The sequence below is a fragment of the Cnephaeus nilssonii genome, assembly GCF_951640355.1.
Source record: "Cnephaeus nilssonii genome assembly, chromosome: 5".
NCBI classification, from domain to species: domain Eukaryota; kingdom Metazoa; phylum Chordata; class Mammalia; order Chiroptera; family Vespertilionidae; genus Cnephaeus; species Cnephaeus nilssonii.
The window spans coordinates 77,124,004-77,147,895 of NC_137076.1; the positions used below are offsets into that span (position 1 = coordinate 77,124,004).

The 23,892-nt window shown below is 50.9% G+C and overlaps 1 protein-coding gene across 1 annotated transcript in view; it reads left to right on the forward strand.

Annotated features, from left to right (window-relative positions):
- TGFBI (transforming growth factor beta induced) overlaps positions 1-16,302 on the forward strand; it is a 31,561-nt gene extending 15,259 nt beyond the window's left edge. Inside the window, exons 6-17 of the mRNA XM_079770519.1 lie at positions 151-297; positions 2,468-2,609; positions 5,063-5,275; positions 6,072-6,209; positions 6,792-6,937; positions 8,526-8,662; positions 9,438-9,568; positions 11,866-11,990; positions 13,168-13,270; positions 14,046-14,125; positions 15,189-15,213; positions 15,663-16,302. Of these exons, the coding sequence (XP_079626645.1) occupies positions 151-297; positions 2,468-2,609; positions 5,063-5,275; positions 6,072-6,209; positions 6,792-6,937; positions 8,526-8,662; positions 9,438-9,568; positions 11,866-11,990; positions 13,168-13,270; positions 14,046-14,125; positions 15,189-15,213; positions 15,663-15,703 (1,428 nt within the window). The 3' untranslated portion in view covers positions 15,704-16,302. The remainder of the gene's footprint in view (positions 1-150; positions 298-2,467; positions 2,610-5,062; positions 5,276-6,071; positions 6,210-6,791; positions 6,938-8,525; positions 8,663-9,437; positions 9,569-11,865; positions 11,991-13,167; positions 13,271-14,045; positions 14,126-15,188; positions 15,214-15,662) is intronic.
- Positions 16,303-23,892: the final 7,590 nt, after the last annotated feature.

The following is a 23,892-nucleotide window of genomic DNA, read 5'->3' on the forward strand; positions in this document are numbered from 1 at the left end:
GTAATCCTCTGCCTCCTGCACCTGCTCTTCCTCGGACCTCTGGTTCCACAGCTTGTGGAACACCATCCTGTGCTGTGTCTTCCCTGCCTGGGGCTTCAAGACTGTGCCTCTGATGTGTTAACTGCTCACCCTCACTCCTTCTCTGGGCAGATCGTGACCGTCAACTGTGCCCGGCTGCTGAAGGCTGACCACCATGCAACCAACGGCGTGGTGCACCTCATTGACAGGGTCATCTCCACCATCAGCAACAACATCCAGCAGATCATCGAGATCGAGGACACCTTCGAGACCCTTCGGGTGAGGGACTGCCCTGGGAGGAGGCCCGGAGGCAGTGGGAGGAGCAGGGGCATCTCCATGTTCATGGGCATGCAGGGGACATGGAGCAAGTTCTTCTAAACACCATGAACATGAGGAATCTCCTAATTAGATCCAGCTTGGCCACAGGAAACATCATAACTGCCTGCTGTCAATGCCCCCAGCCTGTCTTCTCCTTTGTAAAGCCTTCCTTTCCTTGGCTTCCCCAGGAAGTTCAGTGGTTTGTGGCCACAGCAGGACAGGGTCCTCTGAGCTGCCTGGGCCTGCGCTGTGGGTTCCAGAGGTGGGAGGGTTCTTCCTCCCAGGTGATGGTTTCCACCTGTGGGTCTCGAATAAATGGCCTGTCAGGCTGCATGAACTTCTTGACCAAAGTCCCCACCATGAGCCCTGCTCCAGCCGTACCCATGTTTCCTTGGAGCCCAGGCCAGCTGGAAAGGGCCATGGAACCCTGTCCTTCCCCACTGCCCAGAAGACATTTGTCTTACAACTGGAGTGGCGAGCCGGCGTTCCTCTTGGCAACACTGCTCAAAGGAAGTGAACACAGGCTGCCCTGTCAGGGTTTTTGCCCTGATTCAAGGAGAACTTCCTGACCACAATGGACACGGGGTGGGAGTGGGGTGGCTCCTCCCCTGGAGATCTCCAACACAGAGAGAAAACACCCCGGGCCCGGCTGCACTGGGGTGGCCTCAGGAAGTGGCTCTGGAGGGCCCTGCTGTCTAAGCTCTTCCCCTGCTTTCCTTCCAGGTCACTCAGAGGTCAGGAGTCTGCACAGGAATGATGTTCCCACAGAGTGGGAGTCACATTTTGCAGGGGGGTGGGGGGGACACATCTTTTGATTAACATCAGTTGATCCCCACCAAGTAACCTCTTCCTACTGTTTATGTTTGTCAAATATTCCTTCTTTGCTTCTTTCTAACACCCATTTTTCCTTCTGCAAACATACTTAGTTAAGCACCTGCTACTTCCCAGGCATTGTTCTGTGTGCCAAGGGTAGAGAGGTGAACAAGATACATAGATTTCTGTCCTCAGTGGCATGTATGGCCTTTCTGGGGAGACAGACAAGAAACAAACAAGGTTTCCACAGATTGTGCGAAGCGTGTGGTCAGTAAGTGGTGAGCAGAGGAGGCTAGTTGGGACTGGATGGTCAGGAAAGGTCTCTCTGAAAGAGGTGACTTTTCAGTTGAGGCCTGAAGGATGAGAACAGCCATTTATCCAAAACGCAGTTCAGACCTGGCCAGTGTGGCTCAGTTGGTTGAGCATCATCCCGTGCACTGAAAGGACACCAGTTTGATTCCCAATCAGGTCACATGCCCAAGTCGCAGGGTCAATTACCTGATCCCTGGTTGGGGTGCATGCGGGAGGAGGCCAATTGATGTTTCTCTCTCACATTGATGTTTCTTTCCCTCTCCCTCTCTAAAATCAATAAAAGCATAAATAAAGAGAGAGGGAAAGAAAATACAACTTCAAAAGCACAGCGGGCAGAGGGGAGGGCAGAAGTAAACAAATAAAGGCAAGCAGGAGGCCAGTGGGGCCAGAGTAAAGACAACTAGGTAACCACAAGGCGAGGGGGCATGACCAGGTCAGCAGGGGCCAGCTCCTTCAAGGCCTTGCAGACCTGGCAAAGGAGTGTAGTTTCATCCTGAGAGCGGTAGGAAGCCATTCTAGCTGCTCTGTAGGTAATGGGTGATCTGAACCTTACACTCACGGGGCTCACACAATAATTATTACCAATAACTAATTAAAACATGAGAAGGACAGCAAGCTGTGTAGGTATGTGTAACAGACTCATTTTCATTGGGCTCCGTGGCAGGGTGAGGTGGAGTGGGGGCGATGTCACATTGACTGCTTAGAGGAATGACATTTTAGTTAGGGCCTAAAGAAGGAATAGGAGTCACAGAAAGCAACGAAGGGAGGGCAGGGCCCAGGCTGGAGGTAGGAAGGGAGAAGGCACACGAAGTAACTGAGACATGGCCAGAGCGGCTGGGGTTCAGGCTGGGCAAGCTCCCCGAGGCCATGGTAGGAAGTGAGCTTTGGTTTGGCCTTCCTTTTCATCTTGGGCTCCGAGGGAGGACTGGTGAGGCTGTGTGTGTCTCTTGTCTGCAGATATTCCCCGAGTCTTCAGGGAGCGCCCCATTCCCTCCCTTTCCCACAGGCTGCCGTGGCTGCATCGGGGCTCAACACCCTGCTCGAAGGTGATGGCCAGTTCACACTCTTGGCCCCCACCAATGAGGCCTTCGAGAAGATTCCGGCTGAGACCTTGAACCGGATCCTGGGTGACCCAGGGGCCCTGAGAGGTGAGCACCCTCAGTTCAGGTTGTCACCTCCTGGGAGCAGCCACACTGAGCCCAAGGCCTGCTCTCATCCAAGATAGACATGCCGTCTGCCATCCTATCTCGTTGCTCCCAACCAGCCCTATCTCTGCAGCGGCCGGAGCAGACCCCTGGCCAGAGGGGCACATATGGAATGTGGCAGCCTTTGCCTAGGGATGCAGTTGGGCTGAGGAGGGAGGCAGAACTGGAGGTCCAGGCCAGACTCAGGGAGAGTTAAAGGCCCGAATAATCAAAGTCAGAACAAGGCTGCCAGGTGGGCAGCAACTTGGTGATATGGGGAGGGGGTGGCAGGTCCTGACATCCTTGAAAAGGAATCATCATGCTGACCCTTGAACTCTTCCTGTGTCTGGCCAGGGGTGTCATGGATAATCGAGAATGTTAGTTAAAAACCAGTAACAGTCGACTCTTAACTCTTCATTGCCAGGTCCTTCCTCACCTTCTCAGTGAGCTCTGTGTTAGGGGGTGTATTAATTATTGCTGGAGGAGGGGGAAGGAACAAGCATGTGAGGCGATTAGGAGGGGAGGCCAGGCTCTGCCCCCTTCAGCTCCAAGACCACTGAGCTGCTGCCTGGTGATCCCTGAGTCCCCTGCAAAGGGGAGTAGGCCTCCATTCCCCTGTGTATCCCAGGCACCCTTATTCCTCCCAGATATAACCCAGGGATAACTTCATTTCTTTGGAATCTATTCAAACCCACCTTTGAAATGTACTATATACAATGCCTGATGCATTTCCGACAACCTCTAAATGCAAAAGGTTCTCCTTACAGCCATGCGGGGACAGGAATGGGCACACTGCTGAAAGCACAGGTGGGGATCTACCGTGTCCTTTATGTGTCTGGCCTGAGCCAGGATTTGGGCCACAAAAGTAAACATGATATAGCCTTTACCTTCAAGGAAGTTTAAACCCAGTGGTGCTGACAGACTTAAAAAAGGTCACAGTGACAGAGATACTCACCATGAGAGCAAGACATGGGTGGGCACTTGCAGCCTCAGGGGTCTGGAAGGCTTCCTGGAGGAGGTGAGATGTGGATGCATTTTAGCATAAAGTGAGAAAAAAACACCCCTAATATTTACTGTATGCACATCTGCCTTTCTCAATTCGGTAACCCATTTGTTCGAAGCAAGAGCCCTCTGTGGTGGGGGGAAGGGGGGAGGTTGACTGGCAGCTGGAAGGCAGAGACCATGAGTTTATCCCACAGTGTCCTGTTGTTATTAGTGGGTTGGCAGACAGGCAAGAAGCAGCCCCAGGCTGGTGTGCCCCATTTGGTGACTGGCTCTGCTCGCCCCGCGAGTGGCCCTGGCAGGTCACTCCTACCCCACCCCTGCCTTCGTCCCTGAGAAGCTAAATCCCCAAGGCCTCATTCCCATAGCGGTCTTGCCATCATTTCTATCCCCCGCCGGCCGAATTGGGTCAGCCCTGGTTTTGCAGGCTCTCGACACTTCTGCAGTTGCCCATGGCCTGCAGGCCTCAGAGCTTCCTCCTGACCGTGACAGCGTGGTTTTGGTTCCCACACTCAGGACAAATTGAAACTTGCCTCTGCGGTGGGAACGTAAGACAAAGGGCCTTGGCACCTTTGGTGAGCGGCAGTCCCAGAACCTGCTCTGCCCGGCTGGGGCTGGCCGCGTCCCCCTCGTCTGCTCCAGCCCGGGTCTGGTCCCTAAGGCAGCACTTGGACAAGTAGTAGACCTTCGGGTAAAATGTACAACAGCAAATAAAATGTACAAATCACTCATAACCTCATTTGCTACGGTTTCCATCTTCCTACCACATTTTACATTTTTATTCAAGTCAGAAGATGAAAAGTCCCAGGGTAAACTCATTTGAGTGTTTCCCCTATCCTTGAAGTTCAGGTACTAACTAAGGAGGGAGGCAGAGCTGGGGGTCCAGGCCAGACTCAGAGAGAGTTAAAGGCCCAAATGATCAAAGAGAATTTACCCTGAAGTTCAGGTACTAATATGAGAATTTACCCTGAAGTTCAGGTACTAATATGAGAATTTACCCTGAAGTTCATGTTAATAAGCGTATCACTAACATGTTGTGGGCATTTGCTCTGTCAGGCTCTATGCTGGGTGCCTCACGTTCAAAGTTCCATGTCCTCCGTACACCAGCCCTAGGAGCTGAGTGCTGTGCTAAGGCTGAGGAAGTTGAGACTCTAAAAGGCTAAATGACTTGCCCAGCCCCACTGCTGGTAAGTGGTCGAGCTGGGATTCAAATTCCAGCAGCCTGACCACAGGGCCCTGGCTAGTTTTAAAGGGGACCGCAAGCAGGAGAGAAAGATCTGGGCCATGCAGGGCCCCAGCCTCGTCTGAAGGTCGGCATCTGAGAGAACAGAATCCTCACAGCCCTGGGCAGTCTGTGAGCTGGCCCCTGAGGTCACCTGCAGCGGCCCTGACCCTCCGGTGTTGTTTGCCCCCAGACCTGCTGAACAACCACATCCTGAAGTCAGCCATGTGTGCCGAAGCCATCGTTGCGGGGCTGTCCGTGGAGACCCTGCAAGGCACGACGCTGGACGTGGGCTGCAGTGGGGACATGCTCACCATCAACGGGAAGGCCATCATCTCCAACAAAGACATCCTGGCCACCAACGGCGTGATCCACTACATCGACGAGCTGCTCATCCCAGATTCAGGTAAGCAAGCTTCTGGGGGCCTTGGTCCCACCAGGCCCACTGTCCCCTCTGCCGTCCATGGTGGCAGAGCCGGGGGAATTCGGGGATCTTTGGGGCCGATTCCCTACCTGCACCCAGCTCACAGCCTCTCAGGAGAAAAGGCCTGAGCACCTGGTAGGTTGCGGCCACGTTATGGAGAACCTGAGCTGCAGGCCTGGGAGTCCAGACGTTATCTTGGAGGTAGTGGGGAGCCACTGAAGTCTGGGGAGGGAGCGACTCAACCACAGGAGCCTTTCAGAAGATCTGGTTGGCACAGAGGGCAGTCGCTTTCTCAGTAGTGCCCACGCACCCAGGGTCCGTGACCCCAAGAGAAATGACCGAATGGACTTCGGCTTGGGTTTCTTTCAGCATCCTAGCCCCGTTCTGGAATTCCAGGGCGGGCTACTACACGTGAGTGAAGAATTTTCAGAGGAGGAACCAAACCAGCAGAAAACTCTTTCCATGGGTGTGGTCATTGGCATTGTCTGCTGTTCAGAACCGACAACGATGCCTGTGTCCCTGGCGTTAGTGCCCTGCCCAAGGGCGGAACAGTGGCAGACCTCTTTCCCACTGAACCTCACCTTGCTTCCCCAACCAGTGAGACTTTCTGGGTGACCGTCCCCTGATGACACGAGCCTGCAGTGCCCCAGCAGCGTTTAGAGGCGCTGTTGACTCACGGGGTGACATTCCTGCTGATGGATGTCATGCTCTGGGATGAATGAATGATAAATGAAAACAGCACTTTTAACTTTTGAACCCACTTTCTCCTTCCTTGTAGCCAAGACACTGTTTGAGTTGGCTGCAGAGTCCGATGTTTCCACCGCCATTGATCTTTTCACACAAGCGGGCCTCAGCACCCACCTCTCTGGAAGTGAGCGGCTGACTCTCCTGGCCCCCCTGAATTCTGTCTTCAAAGGTAACGTAAGGAAGGCATCCCTGTGGGGGTGTCACTGGGGGCTGCTGCCCCACCACTGTCACCTCCCTGATTTACAGCACCCTGTGGAGCGTGAGCACTCCCGCCCAGCTCAACCGAAAGCAGATGTGACTTCACCAGGAACCTCAGAGCCTCTGCTGTTTCCTTTGGCAGAGCAGAGAATGCATTTGGGCTCTGGTCCTCAGAATTCAAGAGTTTGCATCTGTCTGGGGAGCAGAGCACTCCCCGGCCTTTTAATTGACAGGATCAATGCCAATGTGCTAGTCAGGCGGTCAGTGAGGAGACAGCTGAGTCCTGGCCTCAGGGAAGGCGGAGACGGGGGCCAAGTTGTGTCCGTGCATTCCCCTCCCTCTTCAGGCAAAACTCCAACCCCCTCAATTATCTGGACCTTCTTGTGTTTTTGTAATTCCCAGAAGGTAGAAGATGTTAAGGAATATTGCAGCCTCACTTGATTTCTCAATTTCCATTTCCAAAGTCAAGGACAGCCAGGCTCTCCGCCACATTTGTCTCTCCACTCTTCCTTTCTGGGCCTGGCCCTGGCCCTGACCGTGCCGCCTCTTACAGATGGAAGCCCCCGCGTTGATGCCCGAATGAAGAATTTGCTTCGGAACCATATGGTTAAAGACCAGCTGGCCTCCAAGTATCTGTACCATGGACAGACCCTGGACACTCTGGGCGGCAAAAAACTGAGAGTTTTTGTTTATCGTAACGTAAGTTCTGGGTCTTCCTTTGCCTCAGCTCTAAAAAAATAAAAAAGAAAGAAGCTGTATTAGTATTTACCAAAAAAATTTCTCAATAACTAGGAGCTTGCCTGTGAACTGGCTTCTAATAAGGAAGGGAGGAATTTCTGCAAAACATATCTAACTAGTGGACCAGTGCATGAAATTTGTGCATGGGTGGCAGGGGGCGGTTCCCCTCAGCCCAGCCTGCACCCTCTTCAATCAGGGACCCCTTGGGGGATAACCCCTGTGGGATCGGGCCTAAACCGGCAGTCAGACATCCCTCTCGCAATCTGGGACCGCTGGCTCCTAACCACTCACCTGCCTGCCTGCCTGCCTGATCACCCCTAACTGCCTCTGCCTGCCTGCCTGATCACCCCTAACTGCCTCTGCCTGCCTGCCTGATTGCCCCTAACTGCCTCTGCCTGCCTGCCTGATTGCCCCTAACTGCCCTCCTCTGCCGGCCTAATTTCGCCCCCAACTGCTCTCCCCTGCTGGCCTGGTCTTGCCCAGTCTTTGTCTCTCTTTGTTTTTCTCAGCAGTCCTCCAGGCCTCCCTGCCTCCCTGTGTCCCTCTTCCTCTTTTCCGGCTGGGAGGGGGCAGGGCCAGTGGGGCTGTGCCACCCTCTATCCACCCTCCCTTCCATCCAGGCCTCTTCAGGCCCAGTCTGTTTTGTTTTCTCATTCTGAGAGAGCGAGCTGGGAGGGAGGGAAAAAAAGGGAGAAAAGGCTGGTGGGTGCAGTGTGTGTCTGTGCGTGTGTGCGGTTGTGAGTGAGTGTGAGTGCCAGCCCCGCTTCCCCTGTTCCCGTCTCTGCTGCCACAAGTCCCCACCCACCAGAGCCTGCTGCGTGCGCAGCCTGGGCGTTAGGTCGAGTTTCTGGTCATTGCGGATGTGACAGACTCAGGGTTTTTATATATTAGAATATCAAGGGTCAAATGAGATTTTGCAGAAGGATTAGAATCTCTTTTTCTAGAGGCCTTTGGGAATAAGCCACACACTGTCTGACCTAGCTAGGTAGGCAGAGTCCACCTTGAACTCAGAGCGATGAACAAAGGGTGGAAGGATGGAGGTCTGACTCCTTCTTAGCTTACGTGAAGAGAAGCCCCCTGGACTGAAGCACAGCCCTCCTTGGTCCAAAGGTTCTCTTCTCTCTTCTCCTATCTCTTCTCTCTCTTCAAACCCAACTGTTACCCTGGACTAGCAGGCAGGAAGCACAACACAGCATAGCTCTTGCTGGAGACCAGCCAGCACCATTGGACCAAAGATTGTTGACATCTGTTCAATAAATCAATCAGTAGACTTGACCTATTTATTTGATCATTGTTGATGGACCTCAAGTAACATGATATTCTCATTACAGGGCCTTTGTGTAACTTTATTGAAGCATCTATGGCCCTCTTTCCTTAAGGAACACTATTTTTAAGTTTTTCTTTCCTGGAGGAAATACATAATTTTATCCTAGTCTTGAAAACCCACCCCAATATATATTCATTGATGCTTGTGGATGAGGCCATCAGCACAGGTCAGGGGGCTCCTGCTCGGGGGATAACCTGCCCTCTCTCTGTCCCCTTTGCACAGAGCCTATGCATCGAGAACAGCTGTATCGCCGCCCACGACAAGAGGGGAAGGTACGGGACCCTGTTCACCATAGACCGGGTGCTGACCCCCCCAGTGGGGACTGTCATGGACGTCCTGAAGGGGGACAATCGCTTCAGGTAAGCAGTCCCATCCCAGGCAGGGCTTCTGCCAAGTGATCATGCTGGGGAGGACTCTGGATGGCTGCAGTTTGTCAAGCTCCTCCCTCCCTCCCCCCCATCCTCCGGGGGTCAATGAACATTAGTGACAGGCTGGTGTGACCGTCCGGGCTTGGGATGTGGAAAAGATCAGGGTGACCTTGAAAGCCGAAGTTGAGAAAAAGGAAGTGTGACCTCACATCGATGGGGGACAGGGAGGGACCGAATTTTTATTATTAAAATGCAAGGAAGACATCACGTCCTCAATCTAAAGTCCCAAGTGAGCTGAGCACCTGGTTTTGAATGTATGTGCGTCTCCCTCTGTGTGGTATCTACCAACTGCATTGCAGACTTCTTGCCACACCTTCTCAGGCTCCCTGCGCCACTCTTCCCGCCCGTTCTCTCCATTTCTGACTTCCTCACCACTAGGTGCTGTGACATTGAATGTCCCTGTCACTGAGTTCAGCCGCCTGCACAGAGCCTGGGCGCCCTCCCCAGAATCACATCCCCAGGGTCCAATGGCTCAGCCAGTCTCTGGGTCATTGGTCAGCCATGCCACTGGCCTCTCCCTCCTTCCTGCTCTGGCCTTTGACTTCTGGCCATTTAACTGAGCTTAGCGTTCAGGAGAGAAGAAACAGACTGAATCGTCCCTTTTTTTGTAAGCAGTGGAAGGTGAATCCCAGTGCTCCGGGCTCCCCCTGCCCACAGTGGCGGGGTATATGTGGGAAAGTGACCCGTTCTGTGCGTGTGTCCACAGAATGCTGGTAGCCGCCATCCAGACTGCAGGGCTGACGGAGATGCTCAACCGGGAAGGGGTCTACACAGTCTTTGCTCCCACCGATGAGGCCTTCCAAGCCATGCCGCCAGGAGAACTGAACAAACTCTTGGGTAAAGACCAACTTATGTACATGGATCGGCTTTTCTAAAGTACCAGTCAGGGTCCCAGCGGGAAAGAGTTGGCAGGTTGTGAAGGGTTTGACTGAAAGAAATTTCATGAGAGGCTATTGGCAGAATTGTGGACAGAATTAAGGATGTAGCAAAGGGTGATGGCACCTAGGGACTAACAACCATGGCGGGCCTGGGGGTGGAGGGGTGGGGTGGGCAGGACAGGAGAGCTCTACGAGGGGCACAGGACAGTGGCCAGAGTCACAGTATAGCTGCTGTCAGAACCACGGTCACTATGTGCCTCAGCCCCACCCCCACCCCCACTGCTGCCAGGCCTCCTGTCAGCTGGTTGCAGAGGGCGAAGGAGGGAGCCCGGAAGACACATTTCATAGCAGTCAGCCTTCTGGGCACCAAACAAGGCAGAGAAGAGCAGAAAGGACTTCAGGGTGGGTAACTACCAGCCCAGTCATCAAGACATGGCTTCCACTTGGGACCTGTGAGAATAGTGATAATGAAGCCTTTTACCTGCATCAAACCTCCCTTGGGATGAAAGCTTGACTGGAAGCTACTCACAGCCCTGAGAAATGTAGCTGAGGATGTTTGAGAAGAAACCTAGTGGTCAAGAGCTTGGGCTCCCGGACTACCTGAAAGCAAGTTCAAATCCTGACTCTGGTATTTACTAGCTGAGTGACCTCTAGCAAGTTGCTTAACCTCTCTGAGCCTCGGTTTTCCCATTAGAAAAATGAGGGAGGTAAGAGTTCCTTGTTGCGAGGATTAAATGAGGTATTCCCCACATGTTGGACACACAGTAATGGCTATGCTGGTGGGGAAGTAGGACAGGATTGCAGTGTTGACTTCTGACGCATGCCCGTGAGAGACACTTCCACCCATCGCAGAGAAGTGGGCCTGAGGAGGAAGGACCTTGGCCAAACCTTCAGGCCCACGTAGTCTACACCTCCCTTCCTGCTCTGGAACAGAATAGGAAGTTCAGGTTGCAGGCAGCTGTGAGCTGAATTTGTGTCCTGTTTAATGTTCTTTATTGCTAAACGAATGTCTGTGTCTCTGATGCTGACGTATGTTCCTGGGAAGAGGGGAGAAGTGCATTCTGAACATAAACTTTCCACCTTCTCTCTGTCCAGCAGGAATGAAGTATTTCCCCGGTGGCCTGAGCCTGCTAGGCTTCCGGTTCATTTTCAGCTGTGTGGGGGCCAAGGAGGGGCAAGGGCAAAGCTTCCTAAACACACCCTCCCTCCGGCCCAAGGGCAGGATTAGACCCCAGCACTCCTGGGGGATGGAGGGCTAGCCAGGTGTTAGCAGTCAATCCGGGTGTTAGGGCCCTGCACCTCGGGGGCTGGCAGTGTCTCCTTGGAAGGGAAGCTCATGCCAGCTGCAGACTGCCATTATTTGGAAATCACTTGGTACCTGTGGCTCCATCACACAGCACTAATGTGGATGTGTCAATAAATAAGCTAACTCTCCAAAATGCTTTAAAACTTTCTCCGTTCTCAGTTCCAAGATGCTGGAAATAACCATCCATAAGCCCCGGGGAAATCCAGCCATTTGGCTGGTGATGTGAGCATCAGTGGCAGCCTTGATAGAGATGAGAGAGCAGCTGGCAGCTTGGAGAATTGCCTCCCACACTTAATTTGGGGAAATGCCTGTGCACCTTTATGAGCAATCTTGCTTCCCCAGTTGGTGGAGAAGCTGATGTGGGCTGGAAGGAATGCTGAGACGTGAGGAGGAGAGATGCTGTGTCGGGAATCCCCCCTTGGCCCTGACCTCATCGGCTCCATAGTTCCTCCAGATTGCAGCTGTTGACTCTTTTAAGTTCTCCGTTCAGGAAATAGCCGTCTCAGAATATGCGTTTGAGAGCAGAATGTGTAAATATTTCACTACTGTGTTATAGCCATCGGGAGCCACGCTGATGATGAAATGTCCCAGATGCCGGTGCTGGAAAGGTCCCTGGCTTTCCAAGCAAATATTTAGCTCATGGAAACATGAGTCATGCTCATGGAGGAGTATGGATTAACTCCTTCTCAGCATCAAGAGAACATGTGCTTTAACCCAGGAGCCCGCCGACTACCGGGGAGATTCACGGCCACGGACATGTCTTGTTCCCTGATCACTAGTGGTGGGACAGAGGGCTGAGCACACAGTGGTGCTCAGTGAGTGTTCGTTAGCCAGGCAGGAGTTCTCCATCTCAGGGGTGGCCATTTGTATCTTCTCCTCTGTCCCTTTTCTTCACCACACCAATTACCAACCTTGGGATTAACTCTGTTTTCTTTCCCACAAACCTGCAGGCAATGCCAAGGAGCTTGCCAGCATCCTGAAATACCACATTGGTGATGAAATCCTGGTGAGCGGAGGCATCGAGGCCCTGGTGCGGCTGAAGTCTCTCCAGGGCGACAAGCTGGAAGTCAGCTCAGTGAGTGTGTCTGAAAATTGAAAAGCTGGCTGTGCCCTCCACCAGGGTTCCAGGCACATCTCACCCCAGAATGGCATTAGACACACACACACAGTCTTTAAGATATATCTTGAACCTCTGAGTTCCTTTTGTCGAAAGAAAATAGAAAAGGGTCTTCAGGGAAATCAAGTGAGATTGTGGCTAGACATGAATAAGAGCTTCCACATTTGCAGGGGAATAAAGCCTCTGACTAGCATCTGGGGGAGGGTCTTAGATCTTCCTTCCTGTAAGGAGATGATAGGCAATTACTTTTATGTCTTGAGAGATGAATCTCCAACCCACGCCTTCCCCCACATCCAGGGCTCACTGATTTGTGCCATGAGCCAGACCAGCCCAAAAGGCTTTTCTTCTGATGCTTGATCTGTGAGCCTTCCCTTGTTCTGCACATTGATAAATATTCCACTTTGGGGCTGCCACTGAGCCCCTAGGCAGGGACCACTCTTTCAGTACGCAGCTGGCTCTGCCTCTGCTCCCTGCTCTCTCCTGACCTTCAGCCATCCCTTTGCTCATCGATTTCCCTCCAGAGCATAGGAAGGCATGTAGGGAGGCATGTAGGGAGGCAGGGATGGCTTGTTAGACTTATGCCAGTCACCTGATTTGGGTGTCAGGTCCTGTCTGTCACAGGCTTCAGTTCCCCCTTTGACCCCTGGGGTCTGATATGTGGGTCGTTCAGGAAAGCCAAAGATAGATTTACCCTGGTGCGCTTCCTGTGAGAAAATCCCAAGTAGGGCATCAAGGAGGAGTGGAAAGCGCCCTTTACCCAGAACAGGAGGCCTAGCGTCTGTCCCTATCCATCCCCCCAACTGAGCTTAAAGGAGGCTCTTGGCCTCTCTTGAGTCTCAGTTCCCTCTTCTGTTAAGTGAGGCAATAAAATCTGCCTCCTCCCCTTGCACTGCTGTGAGGGAGAAGTGGGAACACAAAAGAGGATTTTGTAAATGACAACGTGCTGAGTCACACAAGGGATTGGAATGAATCCACCAGACCCAAGGTCTGTAGCCGGCCGGGACTGTTCCTTTCACCAGAGTGTCCCCAACACTTCGCGCAGGGTCTGGCATCTAGAAGAGCTCAGTAAATATTTGCTGAATGAATGAGGTGAGTATGCTGTATGTTCAGCAACTGGTGCTTCTTTTCCTCCCAGAAAAATAATGTAGTGAGTGTCAACAAGGAGCCTGTTGCTGAAGCTGACATCATGGCCACCAATGGCGTGGTCTATGCCATCTCCAGTGTCCTGCAGCCTCCAGGTAAGGCCCCATTCCCACTCAGTTTGTAGCTGGGCCCTTCTCTAGCAGTTGGTGTTTGTTTGATAGAAAAACTCTCCTAAGCACATATAGGAATAAGGTGCCACGTGCAAAGTGAGTCTTCATGAACGCATCACTGTGGCTAATTGAAAGCTAATTAGGACTGTTGTTTCCAAGATGTTATACCAGTGGTTGGCAAACTGCGGCTCACGAGCCACATGCGGCTCTTTGGCCCCTTGAGTTTTTAGCAAAGGCCAGCTTAGGAGTACCCTAATTAAGTTAATAACAATGTACCTACCTATATAATTTAAGTTTAAAAAATTTGGCTCTCAAAAGAAATTTCAATCGTTGTACTGTTGATATGTGGCTCTGTTGACTAATGAGTTTGCCCACCACTGTGTTACCCCAAGTAACACAAGGACAGACCTCTCTTTGCTGAATTGCCTGGCTGTCTTAGCCCATTCAGACACAGCCCAGTTGTTTGTTACAGGCAGATAGATGCTGTGAGCGTGGTTCTTGCAACATCGCGCCCAGTGGCAGCTCTCTTCACCTCCAGCAAAGCTGAACTTGAGCCCAGCCTCCATCCTCACTTGTGCATTCACCTTTCTCGGTACTCTCTCCCCACGACCAAATGCTGCCATGCCTTATGGAAGTTATAGGGGGAAAATTCATTAGAAAATGTGAGCCAGAGAGTCCAACAGTGCCCCTCAGTCATGGCTGTTAGGAATGACATGCTAATAGTTTCTCTCACCAAAGCTGCCTTTTCTTTCATCCCCAGCCAACAGACCTCAGGAACGAGGGGACGAACTTGCAGACTCTGCACTTGAAATTTTCAAACAGGCGTCAGCATTTTCCAGGGTAAGATGCCTGCTAGGTTCGCCCCTGGTCTGAGCCGCCTTGGTCTTCTTCTTGGGACCATGGAGGGGCTCTCCAGATCCCCTCTCTTCCGTGGCTGCTGCCCCAGGGCTCTCTAGAAACTTCTTCCCTCGCTCATTGGGGCATCCTTCGCTCTGGCCTGTGTGGAGTTCAGGGAAAAGAACCCAGGCAGCCCCTGCTGCCTTTGTGGGCAAAAGCCCAGGACTTTACACTGAGGCCTCTGAGCCTCTGTCCGTGGGGGCCACTGCTGGTGAGAACAGACAGCTCCAGGATCCATCTCTCCAAGGAATTCACCTGATGGCGGCCTGGCCTGCCCTGAGCCTGGGCCTTTAAGTGACTCTTCTGTTTTCCATGACATGGCCCTTCTCAGGTGATCCTGGGGCTTCGTGGGCTGTGGTTTGGGTTCTGGATACAGGACCAGCTCTGTGTGTGGAGCCTCCCTTCCTTGCCTTAGCCCCACCCCCTCTCTGGACCTCTCTGACTCTTGATTGCTCCTCATCCTGCTTCCAACCTTGCCCAGGGCCCAGGAGCCCTGCTCAGGTTGCTTTGCTACTTCAGGCCAAGTGAAGCCCCTTGGGAATGTGGGGCACCTAACAAGTTTTGCCCCTCAAGAGAGGAGTCTGCAGCAAGCAGTCCTTAACCCAGAGGCCTGCCGCTGGACTGTGTCACTTTCCTTCTGGAAGGAGGTGTTAGTGCCCCTCAGGAAGTGTTCTTGGTCCTGAGCTCCTACTCCTGAGCACCACCCCCTGTGCAGTCCCAGCTCCCCAAGCTTTAGGCTGTGGTCTCGGTGGAAGCCCAGCTTTGAGGTCTCCCAGGAATGTTCACCTCAGGCTCCACTTGGTAGGAGTTTGCACAACACTTAGGATCGCTGAGGCCAACTGAGGAGCTCCCCAGGGCCCAGCAGTTCCACATCCCCCTTCCTCTTCCTCATCCCCAGCGCTTGTTCTGAGCAGGGGTGGCGATGACTGAAGCCACTGCCGTGAGCAGGTGCAGGTATACCTTCCCTAGACACCCTGACACCTTGTGTTTTTGTTTTTGTTTTCAGGCTGCCCACACCTCTGTGAAACTAGGTAAGTCTGGTCTGGGTTTGAAGATCCCATTGACTTGTTTGAGCCTTCCTTCCAAGCAGGCCATACCTACCATCTGCTTTTATATAGATAAAAACATCATGGGGCAATAAAGCAAGCCTGGCCTTCCGGGTCAGACACAGAACACTCAATTTCCTTCTCTATAAGATGGAGATAATAAGAGTGCCAACCTTTTAGGGTTGATATAAATGTTTGGCTTTAGGTGCCTGGTGATATTGCACAGGGGCTTGGCAGGAGCCTGTGGTGAGGACATGGTCCAAGCTGATAGATGTAGAAAATCCCAGTTCAGAACCTCAGTAAGACAGGAGGTTTCACAAACCACAGAGCACCTGCTGTGTGCAGGAGAGTATGGCAGAAGGGGCCCACACTGACAAGGCCCTAGACATGGGGAAGTTCGCATCCTTCTCACCGTTCAAACTTCTCTCTTCCAGCCCCTGTCTATCAGCGGTTATTAGAGAGGATGAAGCATTAGTGCGAAGGACCACGGGAAGAATGCACTTCTGCAGCTCCTTGCCAATTTCTCTCAGTTTGCCAAAGAGACTGATTGTTTTTGAAACCAAATATCACACTTCAATGTACATGGGCCGCACCATAATGAGATCTGAGCCTTGGGTGGGTTGGGGGAGGAGGGAGAGAGATGTCGTTTCAATTTTTGTTCTCTCTGCGCATGGCTGTTAACCCACTACATGGAGAGACCTGGATGTCACTGCCTGACATCCACCTCCAGAAAGGACCTGTCCCAATCGTGGAATTTCCTGCCTATGCCCACTGCTCCGGAAAAGGGACCCGAAGTTTGTGGAGCTCCCACAACATGAATCAAGCAACCCAGCCTCAAGGGGGAGTCCTGGCACGGTTTCTGTAAAGCTCTTTCACAGCTGGAGAAATGGCGTCATTATAAGCTATGCGTTGAACTGCTCTGTCAAACATGTCTCAAGTCTACATGTGGCTTGGACACTTCCGTGTGGCCCCGTCCAGGGAGATCAGAGAGGGTGGGTAGAGCACGCAGAGCCCAGGGTTTCCCAGGTTTGGCAGAGCCATGGTGTGTTTGTAATAATAAAACCAAAGACACATGCCTGTGTGGATGGGGACTGTGCTGGCTGGGTGTTCACCGGGGAGGGCTCTGTGCCTCGGGGCTGTGATGCTCCTTCACACCGACAGTGCACCCAGGAGCATCTCAGCATGGAGGGAGCCCTGAGCCGAGGCTGGTCTGGGGTTTGAACCTCAGTCTCTTGAACTGTGTTCATTTCCATTTCCAGCAGCCCTTGAGCTTCCTGTTCACTTTACCAGCACTTCTCTTATTGGCCTGAAGCGCCGTGTTTCCTTACAGCGGTGTGACCCTGTGGAATGGTTGCCTGCATGTAGATGAGGTGACTGAGGCTCAGGAAAGGGAGAGCCGTTGGGAACACAGAAAATGGTCCAGCTGGGGCTGGAACCCAAGCCTCCTGACTCCCAGAGGCCGCCATTAGACAAGCAAGCAAGATCAGGTTTTCCAGGTCATACACTCGGTGCCAACAACATTCCAGCCCCCACCCCTGATCCTTCTGTGTTGTCCATCTTAAAACGTTCCTGGCCCTGAGAGGCTGGTGTGGCCATGGCATCATTGCTCCCTAACTGTGTGGCCTGGGGTCCATCACTGCACCTCTTAGTGCCTCTGTTTCCTCATCTGTACCGGAAATGACCGTCACTTCTACTTCATAGTTCCATGGTGAGGGTGAAAAAGATGATACTTACGTGCTTGGCACAGCCTTAGGTATCCTTGCTCTCATCATGCTAAGGCTGCTCAGGATCAGGGCGGCTGGCAGCCTTTCTTGTGTCTTTTCCCAAAGGCAGCCCACTTTCTTTAAAAAATAAAAATAAAAAAGAGAGACATTCCTGCCCTCCCACACTTCACTCGGCCAGCAGGCGGCGCTCATTTCACTTCATGGACCCACGGACCCAAAGATGGTGCTGTCCGCAGCGCCTCTGCTGGTCAGTCCTGTGCCGGGAACAGAGGAGGGCAGAGCAGACAACCCTCCCTTACAGACATTACCTGTCATCCAATCAAGTCATCCATTCATTCCACAGATAGGGAATCATTCTTCAGCTAACAGCGCTACCACCTGTGTACCCACGTGGGCTCGGACGGACAGCCTATGATTCTGCGCAGATAATACGTCTGAGGGAGTGGGGGTGGGGGGTGAAACACAGGAGCTCCCAGAGTGAGATGAGAGGAGCTGAAGGAGCTAACCTGGTAAGTGGTTGGGCTTGGGGGAGGAGGGCTCAGGAGAGGGTGTCCTGAGAGGTGAAGTACAGTCTTCTGTGTGCGCCTGCTCCCTCACTTTCCCACAGCTCCGCCTGCTCACCTGGCCAGGCCAGTGTGCTCCGCTCTATCTCACTTTAAGCTCCCAAAGTGCACACACCTGGACTTCATAAGAACATCAGAACCCCAGGAATAACATTTAAAATAAAATTCACAGGATTCCTTAAAAAATGCCTACCCCCTCCATCTCTTGCTTCGACCTCTGCCCTGGCCCCTCGCAGCCTCCCCAACAAGAGGGCTCCACTTTATTCTCTCAGCTCTCCCTGGAGAGACCTCCTGTGACTGCCACTGCCCTGCCTTCTCCCAGCCAAAGAGGATCAAGTTCTCATTTGGGGGTCCTGAACAGCACCCACCACGTGTTTTTTCTGGAGACTCAGTATGAGGTCCTGCCACCTGGAGATGGATTCCCAGAGTTAAGTGGTCAGCCACAGGCTGCTTCTGGGAATGGGTAATTGCAGGAGGGAGGTGTGCACCTGCCCTGAGCCCCCATCTGTCAGAGCCCTGCCTGCTGAGCCCCAACCAGGAGAAATGGCTCTGATTGGTCCCTTCTCTCTCTGCTGTCACTCTGGGGCTACCAAGCCTCTGGGGTGTAGAGAGGACTGCAAGGACCCTCAGCACTGGGTTCCACAGACCTTCTAGGCCTTCCCCACGCAGGAGGCAGGGCTGTCTACACCTGACCTCCTTGGCCGACTGACAGGCCAGCTCGAGTATGGGAGCCGAGGACAGGCTGTTGTGTCGGACTATGAACCTAAATGCATGATGCTTTCTATTCCTGACATCAGTCCTGTGAAACGGCTGAGTGCTAGTAGGACCTTCATTTTACTGCTGTGGAAATGGAAGCTTAAAGAGATTAAAGCAGCCGAAACCGGTTTGGCTCAGTGGATAGAGCGCTGGCCTGCGGACTGAAGGGTCCCAGGTCCGATTCCGGTCAAGGGCATGTACATTGGTTGCGGGCACATCCCCAGTAGGGGGTGTGCAGGAGGCAGCTGATCGATGTTTCTCTCTCATCGATGTTTCTAGCTCTCTATCCCTCTCCCTTCCTCTCTGTAAAAAATCAATAAAATATATTTAAAAAAAATAAAGAGATAAAGCAGTTTGCCTGGTCACAGAATAGGAAGAGCTGAAAGGCAGTCTAGTCTATACTCTTACCTCGCCTGCCCTTCTGCCCCACCACACAGGGTCCATTGAGGAAGAGCCCAGGCAGCCCTGGGCAAGTAGGACATGAGTGCAGGGTAGCCAGGAAGGACTTGAAAACCCCACCCCTCCTGAGAAGCCCAAGCCAGCCCAGTCTCTGCTTGCACAGCCCTAGACCATAACTTATTTACATGCTCCAGGGGGGTCGGGAGAGGGGCCCACAACAGCCATGGGTGCCCAGCCACACCCATGTCAGGAAAGAAGAGAAGGGAAAGGGATTCTCATGCAGAGGAAAATACCTCTGTGCCCGAAACCATAATTCAATGTCATGCTCTGAGAGGCGCTGCCCGGAATATTGTGCTCAGAATTTTTCCAAAGCCAGGAGAGAGAGCCATGGAATGAGGGATGGGCCCAATGTCTTATCCAGGAAAGTCAAATGAAGTCAAATGGGGCCATCTCGGCCATCCCTGCCTGGTGACGAAAGAAAGACGTTCATCCCATGGGGTCCTTTGGCCAAAGCCAGATGCAGGTAGTTCAGAGAATAAGTGGTATGTCAGTGGAAGTCTGGGACAATCCCCTTCTCTCTCTCTCTCTCTCTTTTCTGGCTATTAATCCCTCATAAAATGTGTGATTTACAAATTGTTTCTTGCATTCTCTGGGTTGCCTTTTTACTCTATTGATAGTGTCCTTTGATTAATAGAAAATTTTAATTTTGATGAAGTCCAATTTGTCTATTTTTTCTTTTGTTCCCTTTGCTTCTGGTGTCATATGTAAGAAATCATTGCCAAATCCAATTTGTCATGAAGATTTTTCTCCTATGTTTTCTTCTAAGCATTCTATAGTTTTAGCTCTTATGCTTAGGTCTTTGATCCATTTTGAGTTAATTTTTGCATATGGTGTAAGGTAAGGATGCAACATACAGTTTTCCCAACATCATTTGTTGGAAAGACTGTCCTTTCCCCCATTGAATTTTCTTGGCACTTTAGTTGAAAATCACTTGACCATATATGCAAGGGTTTATTTAGGGGCTCTTTATTCTCTTGTCTATTGGTCTGATATATGCCAGTCTTTATACCAGTGCAACACTGTTTTGATTGTTGTAGCTTTGTAGTTAATTTTGAAATCAAGTAGTGTGAGTATTCCTATCGTGTTCTCCTTTTGCAAGATTGTTTTGACTATTCTGGGCCTCTTGAGTTTTAGGATGGATTTTCTCTTTCTACCAAAAAAAATGTGATTTTGATAGGCATTACATTGATATTATATCTCACTTTGTGTAGTATTGACATCTTAATATGTCTTCCGATCCATGAACACAGAATGTTTTTTTTATTTATTTGTCTTCTTTAACTTCTTCCAACAATATTTTATACTTTTCAGTGTACAAGTTTCTCATAGAATCTTGGTTAAGTTAATTCCTAATTATTTTATTCTTTTTAATGCTATCATAAATGTAATTCCTTTTTTAAGTTCCCAATATGTTTTTAAAAGATTCCTTTGGCTTCACTGTGGAGGATAGGTTACTGGAAACTAGGAAACCAGTTAAGAGGCTGTTATAGTCATCCAGGTGAGATACGATGGAGGACCAGGGTGGTAGCACTAAAGATGGAAAGACCTGGAGGATTTGAGATATATTTGGAGGTAGAACAGACAGGACTTGAAGATGGGATGGAGAAGTAGAGAAAGGGAGGGTTCAAGGATGTCTCTAACATTTTCAACTTGAACAGCTGGCTAAAAGGTGGTACCATTTTTCAAAGATGCAGAAGAATGGGTCAAGCTTCCAGTAGAAGAAAACTAAGGATTCTACTTTGGATATTTGAAGTTGAGGCAGACCATATAACATCCAAGCGGGAGGTCAAGAAGGCTGTTAGATATCCAAGCCTATCACTCAGGGGAGAGGTCAGGCCTGAGGTGGGTTGTTAGGGGGTTATCAAACATAGGTATTATTCAAAAACAGTGATCAGGTGAGACCACCTAGAGAGAGAGTGTAGACAAAGAAGGGTGCCTGGGACAGAGCCCTGAGCTGCTCCAGCATTCAGAGGCCTGGCAGAGGCACAGAAACCTGCAGAAGGACCTGAGAAGTTGTGTGTGGACTCCTGGAAGCCAAGACAGGAAAGCCTTTCAGGAAGGAGGCAGCGTCAACTGTGTTAACTTATTGGTGTGCCCATTGGATTTGGCCACATGAATGTCTACAGTAACCTTGGCAAGATATTCTCAGGGGAGGCAAGAGGACTGCATCTGGACAGTGAGGGAGAGAAAGGTGAGAAGGATAGATTCTGTGATTTGAGTGCATAATGGATGCCGTTTTTAGGGATTGAGAACCCTGTAGGTAAACAAAGAACTGGAAATAATCTAGTTTTTCAGTCTTACTCTTTGTGCCTATATTAGAAGCCCCTCCCTCCATCCCTGTGCATCCATCATCAGAGCCCTAATAACTTATATGCAGTAATTTTCCACTTCTTTTTGTGCTTCCCCTGCTCGGGGGTAAACTGCTCTTAGGTGGGGATCCTGTCCCTCTCCTATATGTCAGCGCCTGACACAGGGCCTGGCCCACAGTAAATATTCAAAAGTGTTACCCCAGAGTCTGGTTTCCAGAGAACAAATGGCCCCTTCACTCAAGAAGGTGGGCTCAGGCCTCTGTGGCTCTCTGAGAAGGAAGAGAGGCTTCCCAGACACTGTGGGGATCCTTCTGGGGGCTCTCATGCATGTGGGTTGGAGGAAGCCTGCCTCTAGCACTCTCCTCAGGGTGCTGGCAGGAAAGCAGAGGGTGGACTTGTGGGCATCACCGTCCCCAGGGGATCCTGCCAGCTCTGCTTCTGACCCCCTTGACTAAGAAGACTCCCTGACTGAGAGAGGGCACCCAGGAGTCAGCAGGCCCCCGGTCAAGGAGAACACGTGGGCCCAGAGAACAGACAAATACAGCACAGAGGGGTCCTTTGTCTTGGACAGGTGATCTGACCCTCTAGCTCCTTTGGAGAGAAAGTTTCATGCTCAGAGCGTTTTTCCCCATTTCCAGGATCCTCTTCTCCAGTTCTATTAGGACAAAGAAGGTCTGGGATTTGGAAGCAGCAGAGACAGAGGGGAAAGCCGCCTGATTAAATACCCTCATTTGGGCGGAAATGAGTTTTTGAGTGAACAGATGGAAAACCACTCTCTCCCCGTCAGTGGGACCAGTGAGTCCCTGTGGCTTCCTGGCAACAGCTCCTAAATAATTTGTTCAAGGAAGCCATCTGCATGCAGGGCCTTTCCCTGTTGGCAGCTCTCAGTCCGCCTCCCAGAAGCAGAAGGTGAGGGAAACAGCCTTTGTGGAGGAGAGGGCTGTGTCACCCTGCAGGGGAGGGAGGGCAGTGAAACCCCAGCTAGGGTGTGAGCGCCCTTGACCTCAGTCCCTCCGTCCTGCAGCGGCAGCTCCTCAGCACATTCAGATCCTACTTCCAGCCTAGAGCAGGGATTCCTAAGACAACCAGGGACTCCTGATCCAAGCTGGGGACCCTCTCCCCAGGATATCGCGCAGATATCTACAACACACGGTGTAGATGACCGACCATTGCCCCTTGAGCCCTACTCTAAATGCATGTCACACAGACCTGAATTCCACAAAACTGCCGGCTTCTGGAGTGCAGCAAGCAAGTTGTCCGTCCCCAAAGCATCTAGCTTGGACACAGAGTAGGTCATCAGTAAATATAGACCGACTAGGCCATCAAACCACGGCAGTTTCTGAGTCTGCAATAGGGCATAGAGGCTGTTCCTCAATGGCACAATGGCAGTCTGACAGCAAGAGCCGAGAAAGAAAAACCATAACCAGGTGTGATGCGGGAAGGCCTTCACAGAAGCTCAGGTGCACTCCACCTCAGCAAACATAACCTGGGGCGAATCCCTGTGGATGTCAGGCGGGTGCCCAGAACACAAAACATTGTCAACATGGTAGAATCCACTCTGGTGGAAACACCTTCATTTGTGGTTTATAATCTACATACTTGAGAGAATTCAACCAGGAGAAATACCCTATAAAAAAAGTGAATACTTGAAGGTATTTATCAATAGCCTATATACCTTTTTGGGAAATCATAAAATTTATACCAATGAACAATTTACAATCATCTGTTTAAGCATATTTTCAGCTTTAGAAAAATCATATTTGTGAATTTGACTTTATTTCCTAATGTGTTTATCATTTTCTTGTTACCTTTCAAATCCACTTAGAATTTGGTTTGCTCTAAGGTGGGAATTCAGGGTCTGATTGAATCATTTTATCTCCAAATTTTTCTGCCACCACCAGGAGTTCAATTACTTCCTTCCCCATTGCATTGTTCTGCCTTCCTGGAGATGTCTTTTATGCTTAGTCACATCAGCTTGTGTCTGCAGGCAGATTTTCTGTTCCTTTGATCTACATATCAGTGCTTGTACGGGCATCACACCACTTAAATTGGTGTTAATTTAGTAGTATCCTTTAACATCACATAGAGTGAGATACCTTTGCTTTTGAAGGTAACTTTACACTTTTTACAAAATTAACACTTTCTCCATGCAAAAGCTTTGGAGAATATGCCAAAGCAGAAAGAAAAAAGTTAAAATTACCTATAATTCTAACAACCAGTGACAGACAACCATTGTCAAATTATTGGAGCTGATCCTTCCAGATGTTTTTGAGGAGAAATGTGAGTGTGCATAACATACTGTAATCTTCTTTTACTGTGACAAAATAAATTATTACTAAATTTCCAAATAAAAACTAGGCAGGCGTTATGGTAGGTGAATTTTAACATGGCCTCCATGACCTTCACCCCCTGGTTTATTCCCCTGATGGCAAAAGGGAGATTATCCAGGTGTGTCCAATCTAATCACAGCCCTTTGAAAGCAGATTTCTTTTCCCCAGCTGGTGGCAGAACAGAAAGTCAGAGAGAGCTGAATATTGAGAAGAGCTGGATGCAAAGTTGCTGGTTTGAAAATGAAGGGGGCTTCTCAGAGCAGAGAGCAGCCCCCCGACAGGCAGCAAGGAAATGGGGACCTCAGAGCCACTCCTGCAGGGAAGTGAATTCCGCTACCACCTACGTGACCTTAGAAATGCTTTCTTCTCCAGAGCTGTCTGGGAAGGAGCCCACTGACACCATGATTTTTAGCCTAGGAGACCCGGAGTAGTCCCCCCAGAATTCTCACTTAGAGAATTGTGAAATGAGTAATGGGTATTGTTTTAAGCTACTAAATTTGTTGTAACTTGTTACACAGCAATA